An 8849-nucleotide genomic window follows, 5' to 3' on the forward strand; every position below is an offset into this window, starting at 1 on the left:
ATACTTTATGGCTGAGAATTCAAAGATCTGGCCGAAATTATTGCAGATTTGTCCGAGACTTTCTTAAGTCTGCTAAAAATCAAATTATCCGAGATTTATTATCAGATCAGCAAGTAAGCATTGCTTTGAAACTGTAATGTGGGTTATGTTGCTAAAATTAAAAAAAAATTTCGGACACATGTATTGTAACATTAAAGAGTCAAGAAAGGATGAATTTACTATAAAATATTCAGTAATATGGAAGGATGGTTTATTAATTTATAATTTTGATGAGTATGCAAGAAAATGAAGAAAATGAATTAAAAAAGTCAACTCAATAATATATAAATCAAAATATTATTAATAAAATTCTAAATGAGGTAACTAAGATTGCATTTCAATTTTATTAAGTGTAACAAAAGTAAACAACAATACAAAAATTATTGATTCAAAAATTACAAGATAAAAAGAAAAACTAGAAAACCTATATACTAATACATTAACCCAACCTTGCATATTAACGCCATTTTTTCAATTAATTTTTATTTTTATTATAGTATAAGCACAGTTGTTGACAAAAAACGCTATATGAATCTAAAAAAATCCCTCAGGATTATAAGAGAGATTCGCGTTATGCTCGCACACTACCCAAAACTAGTAGAAATACTTGATCATTTTCAAAAATCTTGATTCGACTACAAGATTTTCTATGGAAATCGTTTCTTGTTTTTTTATTGTACACATGCTGGATTGCTGCAAAATTGGAAAATATTATATGTCTTATGACAATGATGACAATGTGGCAGGAACAGAAGTGATAGAAGGAATGTGAAAAAATATTAGTGTTCACTATAGTTGCCACTGATTTACCAAGCCTAAAACTTGTTATACTCAAACAAAGTTCCACACACAAAATTTTTTTATAATTAATTATTCTGGTTATATTGAATTTTTATACTAATAACAAACTTAACAGCCAAGTTATATTATTTTATTTATCTTGAAAAGTAGTTGCATATCATATAGAGTCACGAGGTGTTGAACCAACTAGTGCTTCGATCCGTATCCGGATCGATCCAGATATTTTTTTTTTCGGATATCCGGATTTTGCGGTTTTCATCCGAATTATACTAATCCGGATGAAAAATATCCGGTTTGAACCAGAATCTGGATGAATCTTTATTTATTTTTTTAGCATAGCACCGTAACTTTATATAATAAGATTTATAGAAATAAGTATATATATTTTTTCATTAAAGTGCGACTATAGACACATTTTAAATACTGAAAAGTAAAAACACTGAAAACACTTGCACATGTTGATCAACTGAAGTTTAAAATGCAATAATTTACTAAATGAAGAATCATTTTTCACATTCAAACGTTCAAAAGAAAAAACTTTTTATTATTTTTTTTACAATGAAATAATAATTATTATTTTTAAATGAAAAATTATTCTGATCAAATTACAAAAAATTGAGATATTAATAAAATTTATATAATTATGACAATTTTTTTTAAAAATTAAAATCTTAGTGTTATATAATTTGATTCAAATGATTCTTTAATTTTTGAAAGAAAGAAACAAATCCTTTTTAACATTTTAAAAATTGCCTTACTACTAACCCACCAACACATCTATCTATAGTAATCTTTAGCTGTATATAAAAATATCTTGTTTACTATCCAAAATTTCATAATTAATTTACGAAAGAAATGTTAAACAATAGTCTGAGACAATGCTGAAATAATATGAAATTGTTTTAAAAAAAAGTATTGAATAAAATTGGAATTATGAAAATTTCGCGGTCTCAGATTTATTTATTTATTTATTTTATTTATTTTATTATTTCGCGGTCTTAGATAATTTTGGCCAAATTTGTAATTCTGGCCGAAAATACCGAAAAAATAGTTTAGCCACCGGGCAAAAATTTTTTGAAATTTAATGTTACACAAATTTGTAATTCCGGCCGGCGTTATGAATTCTGGCCAGAATTATTGCCGATCAGTTGTAAATCCCAATCCGAATTTCAGTTTCTATCCGGATTTTTTGACCCGGATAAAGAATCCGGATCAATCTGGATAAAATCCGGATTTATTTTTTGTGTAATCCGGATGACGGGTTTCATCCGGGTCGAAGCAGAAGCACAACCATTTTATCACGTGTATTTTGCATGATCATTTTCAATTTTATTATAAAGCACCGTTATTAAAATTCTACTCCGAATTTTGCCATTAATTCTAAATGGTAGTTTAATTATTAAAATCTATCTATTATGGTTAACTTCTAGCGTAATCTATGCATTTTGTTTGATGCAAATGTCTTGGCAAACTAAATCTTATATAATATTATCTGTTATCCAAAACTTTCAAATTAATAAATGATAATTTGATATATCTTCATCTAAAATTAAATATAAAGTAAAATGAGGAACTTTAATAATGTATCACCTATTTAAATTTGGATCAAATATATATTTATTAAGTTTAAAATAGAATTTTATAGGTACAGTATTTCAAAAATATATGGACCAATAAATGAAAATAATAAACCATTATTTTAAATTTTTTTTTTTTTAAAATAATATTAATAAGTTAATCGTGATCTTTCTCCTTTTATATTTTATACAACATCATGTAACAACATAATTATAAAGTTAAAAAGGATAATTCACTAAAGCTCCTTTAAAAATACCACTTTTAAAATTGTATTCTAAATAAATCAGAACTTAATTTTGTTAAGAAAATATAATAGTAGATATATATCATTAAAATTATTATTTGTATTATAGGTGCGATTGAAACTTTAATTACAAAATACAATATATGACTAGTAACTGTCATATCGTAAGTCTTAACACAGTAAATATTTTCAGCCCATTTTTTTAAAAAAATAATTGAATAATATTAATTATCAGATTTAAATAATAATATCCTATATATCCTATAAGAAAATTTTTATCCGAATATTTCCATTCTTTATCCGTGGCTTTCGTAAAAAATTCCGTGAAAATGATACATTTAAGGTGTGAAAGATGAAAATTTCCATGATTTAAGGTTACATTCACTGGGTTTTTTTGCTAAAATATCGTAGATGATAATGTTTTTTACAAAAAATGTACGTACTGTATGTACACGATGTCAAATTTAGCTAGCAAAAAAAATGACCATTTCAAATTTGTGTATTTTTGTTACTTTTGGAGGAGTTAATTTAATTTTAAGGTTCAACAGTAAAGAGGTGTAACTGTTAGATAATACAATAGCCGAACTAAAGGAGTAGGTCGGCAACATTGTTCGTAGTTGGGAAGAATAACGAACAATGGCGTGGTATGACAGGAGTGACATCTATTCGATGGGCATAAATGTAGGTTATACAGGTTTTGCCGGTGTAAGTTCTGCATCTTATACTAACAAAATCGGTAATAAACACCATTTGAAACAAAAAAAAAAAGGTTACATTCACGAGAAAAACATGGAAGGAACAACATTTTTTACAGGAATATAATCATCAGATATTTATTCACGACATTATAGATTTACGGCATTAAAATATACATAGAACATAAAATATTTTATTACTAAATTTAATAATGAATACAAATTCCTTATTATCAGCTACTATTCAAAGAAGAAGAGAAGTCTTTGCGAGAAAAAAAAGAAAAAGAAATTAAACCGAACAAAAATTTTTGTCATAGTTTAATTAAGGTAGCAATTTATCCGAAATAACAACATTTTAAATAATAAATTTGAAGCTACTACTTGCTCAATTACAAACTGATTTTATTTTGTAAAATAAATTTTACATGTATTCTATAATCAAGTGTTGAACAAATATATAAAATAAGAATAAATAATATAATACTACTATAGGTTATTTTCAATCTAGCTAGGTTTAATAGCTAAAAATACAATTTATTTGTTCATATTATATTTGATTTATAATCTGTATAAAAATTGATTTTGGATTAAATAAAATAAAATTATAAAAATTATAAAATATATAAAATTTATAAAACTTACTGTGTAAAATCAATAATTTCTACTGTGTTATTGTCAACATTATCATATTTTGGGATGTTTTTTGTAAATGGATTGAGTAATCGTGATGTATAAATAGCTTGTGAATGAGTAGCTAATCGTTTATTTTCATCAAATGATGTGAGATGTGATTTTCTGTATTCTTCTGCTTCTTTGAATTGGTTTTCAATTTCATAATGTTGCTGCTCCATTTTAATTCCTATATAGTTTTCAAAGTCATCTACATGATTATAGCAGCCACAAAATAATTTAATTGATTCAAAAATTTCAGTTGTTTTTGGTCTATTATCTGGATTAGAATTCCAACACTGCTTCATCAAATAAATATAACATTTTGGTGCTTCTGGCATATTAACTTCAGGTCACTACAAATATTTAATACTAAAAAACTCATCATGTGCACAATCGGCGAAGGGTTGTTTTCCAGTTGCTACAAAATACATGATCATACCAAAGCTGTATACATCTGCTGCTTGAGTATAAAGTTCCCCCTTTAACACTTCGGGAGCTATATAAGGTATAACTCCATAAATATTATTTTGATCGGTATTACTAACATCTCCACATAATCCCATATCTGAAATATGTATAGTATTATCATTAATTCTATCCGGGTTAGCAATAATATTGAATAGTATATTTCCTGTATGAAAATCACGGTGAACCATCTTCTTTTGATGAATTTCTTCAAGACCCATACTAATATTAAAAGTATAGTCAATTTTTCTGACCATTTAAGATTGCTATAATTTTTGACCATCCAATAATTAAAATTTCCACCTATTGCATAATCAAGAACTATAATGTATTCCTTCGTATCTGGATTTCGAGATATTCCACATATTTTAAGTATTTTATTTTCATAATAATTATAACGATTTATAATTTAGTCTATTAAAATATGAAAGAATATGATTTTATTAAAAAATATATACAGTAATTAGGATTGAATTTACTGAAAAGTCACATACCTCATTGAGAAATTCACTTGTGATATTTTGCGAGTTATATAAACATTTTAATGCAACTTTTTTATCCTTATTTCTTGTATCTATTCGTGTAGCTCTATTATAAAATAATGGACCATCAACCCATATTGCTGAATATACTTTAGCAAAACCACTTTTGCCTATCTCTTTGATATTATTAAACTGGTTGTATGGTATCCATTCAAATATTATATCATCATAAGAATTAATTTTTGATTGTGTTACCGAATGATGACGGTAATTAAGAGACGAATGGCGAATGACTTATACCGTATATCTACACGGATACCAACGAAATTCTTACTCAATACTACCTATCCAAAGGTATTTCCAGTATTGTTCGTTAAGAATCGTCAAGGTAAACAACTATAAAATACGATAAATGGTAATACGCGATAATGTATAAGATAAATCTTATATAGAATAATGTAAAATAACCAAACGTAACAATTTTATTTCTTAAAAGACACTTTCGGTCTACAATAAAACGAATAAAGGTGATAGGGGAATTTTCTCAAGAACAACTATATAGGTCACTGTTCTATTATGGAGTTGGTAGAGGCGTATTTATATCTTACTGCCATCTTTTTTTTTCTAATAATCAAAGGCGAAATCTAATCTATAGATGTCTAATCGTTAATGTTTCATCACAATATCACAATAGCGATAATTTTTATTGTAAGCCACTTTTAAATAGAACACAATTGATAATTTTGGACAATTAATACTATTGAACTAATTCTCACACAATTATCTTCTAATAAATTCTAATAAAATTGTATACATATAAACAATACAAATAAAGAAAATAAATAATATAACTAATAATAAATAAATAAATTGAATAAATTAAATAAATATAAAAACGATATATAAGTAAATTTATCATATAAAATCAATATCTTTAATATAGTTAACTGATATACACAAATCTGCAACTATACATCGGCGTAAATCGTCTCGTAACATCGGAAATCGACGTGTTGTAACGCCTAAGCCCGTGATAAATCACGTTGCCACCTTAGGTATTAACAAAATATCTCTTTATTAATAATATAAATAAATACAATAATATGCTTGGTTTAATAACATTAAATAACTAATAAATAATTCATTATCGAAATTCGTCCAAGAATAATGTCCTTCTCAAAAGGTGATCTTCACGCCCTTTTATATTTGTTTTCGTGTAACCAAAAATTCATAATTTCGGTTCATGGATTTAAATTATCAAAGTATTTCCATTATTTCAAAGTATTTCCATCATCTTAATTCTGTATCCATTTGATCATCGTGACCTCCTGAATTATGATTTATAATACTAACGTAATGATCAGCAAATTAGTCACCTGACACCTCAGATCACTTGACTTCATTTAATTTAGTATCTTTCGGATCTTTATTTATCCTTAAATGTGACTGATAGTTTAATGTCATCTCGGACCAATTATCCTTGAATCACCTGATCAATAGTTTAACGACTTTTCGGTCTAACTAAAAAAAATAAAAATAAACTAAAATTTTATATACTAAGATTAAATATAATACTGCGCCTCACAATTAATAAATTTACTATGTATACTACGGCATTACAACTATCCCCCGCATGAAAATTTAATGCCCTCATTAAATTTATTCTAAGAATCGAACTCGTGTCTCGAAGTGGTAGGTGCGAATTATACCACTAAATCAAGCATGCGTCATTACTTGACTTAGCTGCGTCCTGCGGCTGTTCCCGTGGTTTGTCATGTGTTCTTCTGAATTTCACGGTTTTCTTGTACCGGATTTCACTTAGGTCTTTCTTTGGAATTTTCATTAATTCTCCCTATTTTTCCAAAATTATTTTTATGTCATGTGATTTTATTTCACATGATTATAAATTATCTTTATTTTTCTAAGTCTATTGATGATGGTTATCATTTACTCATCGGTGTATGGTAAGTCTTTAATAGTTCTCCATTTACAGGTGTTTTCTTGATTACACCCTTAATATCTTTAATTTTGTAGGCTCCGTTTGGTAGTATTTCATGAATGTAAAATGGTCCCAACCATTTTGATTCCAATTTTCCAGATAATTGTTGTGCTTTGGCCTTATCATAAAGTAATATTTTATCTCCAATTCCAAAGGTATGTTCTTTAATTATTTTTCTGTCATGATACTCTTTTTGTTTTATTTGAGATTTTAATATTTGTTCTTTGGCTTCATATCGGATTTTTGGTAATTCTTCTAATAATCCAACTATTCTATCACTTAGGTTGATTCCTTTGATATCTTCATCCATTATTGTCCGTACATTTCTTCCATATGTTAGATAAAATGGTCGAATTTTTGTTGAACTATGCTTTTTATTTCGGTAAGCAAATAATATGGGTGCTATCCTTTGATCCCAATCATCTTTGGTTGATAATTTTGCTAATGCTTGACCTAATGTTCGGTTGAATCTTTCAACAAGTCCGTTTGTCTCTGGATGATAACTTGTAGAAAAATTCCATTTAATTTTGAATTTTTCCATTAATTCCTTAATCATTTCATTATTGAAATGACTTCCTCTATCACTCAATATTTTCATAGGACATCCATGTCTACAAATGATGTCTTCATAAATAAATTTTGATACTTCTTTGGCAGTTGCTTCTTTTACTGCTTTGGCTTCTGGCCATTTTGTAAAATAATCCATTGCTACTATGATGTATTTATTACCATTTGTTGTTGTGTTCAATGGTCCAACAAAGTCAATCCCGATTTGATACCATGGTTCTACTACTTTAATTGGGTGTAATTCATTTTTCCCTTGTGGTTTTCCTCTTCTTTGACATTCATCACATGTCCTTACATATCTTTCAACATCATTCAGCATATTTTCCCAATAATATTTATCTTTCAAATTATCATAAGTACTTTTGATTCCCATATGTGCCAATAATTCATGACTGTGAGCTAAATATAGTGCTCCCATCTTTTCAAAATCTTCTATTATTCTGATGTTTTTACCATTTTTCTCAATATGCTTTTTACCATCAGTTACTCTGATGTTATCCTTAATCTCAACATTTTTAACCTCTATTGGTGGTTTATCTCCATCTAATTCTATTACTTTATTATATACTCTTTCCCAATCTGTGTCATTATTTGATATTTTAATATTAGCATATTTTTCTCCTTCGTAAATATCTTGACATTCTTTAAATGATTTCACCATCTCCATATATCTTTCTTCATCTAATAATGGGTATGATGTTTTATGTCCTTGATCCTTTTTCGAATATTCTCTACCTTTGTAATTTTCCCAACATTTTTCATTTTCTAAAAATATCACTATTGATTCATCAATTATCCTTTTGTTCCTAAATACTTCCTTTTCTAATAGGTGGTTCTCATATCTTGTTATGTATCCTCTGTCGAATGATGGTGTTTGTTGATAAAAGTACTCACTATAGGGACTTTTATCTAATATTAACCAATCCTCATTATCATGTTCTTCCATTCTCCTGTTGATTTGTTTGACAACTTCCTTCCTGAATTCCCATTCTATACCTTTCTTTGGTATTTTATACTTATCATTGTCCTCTCTTCTCCTTTTAAAGGTGTTAAACCTCACACTTTGTCCTACTTTTTCAAATTCTTTTATAAGTTTATTTACAATGAATGTTTTTCCAGTACCATCAACTCCACATATGATTATTATTTTAGGTCCCATTTTTACATAATTCTGATAATTTTAGCCTGTTTATTTTACTTAATATCACCTCTATTTGTAATATTTCCTCTTGGGTTTCCAAAATTAGTGGTCTTTCCTTACTATCCTCAAAATTTTCGGCTTTGTATTTATAGTTATAATTTATCCT

General features: G+C 27.3%; 1 protein-coding gene across 1 annotated transcript; it reads right to left on the reverse strand.

Moving 5' to 3' along the window:
- Positions 1-3995: 3995 nt before the first annotated feature.
- On the reverse strand, positions 3996-4715 carry OCT59_025251 (uncharacterized protein; the record flags this gene model as incomplete). The annotated part of the gene is made up of 2 exons (XM_066137213.1): positions 3996-4372; positions 4469-4715. 2 exons carry the CDS (start codon positions 4713-4715, stop codon positions 3996-3998), a joined length of 624 nt encoding a protein of 207 aa, XP_065991966.1.
- Between the last annotated feature and the right edge of the window lie 4134 nt (positions 4716-8849).

Source organism: Rhizophagus irregularis, chromosome 5 (genome assembly GCF_026210795.1).
Source record: "Rhizophagus irregularis chromosome 5, complete sequence".
NCBI lineage: Eukaryota > Fungi > Glomeromycota > Glomeromycetes > Glomerales > Glomeraceae > Rhizophagus > Rhizophagus irregularis.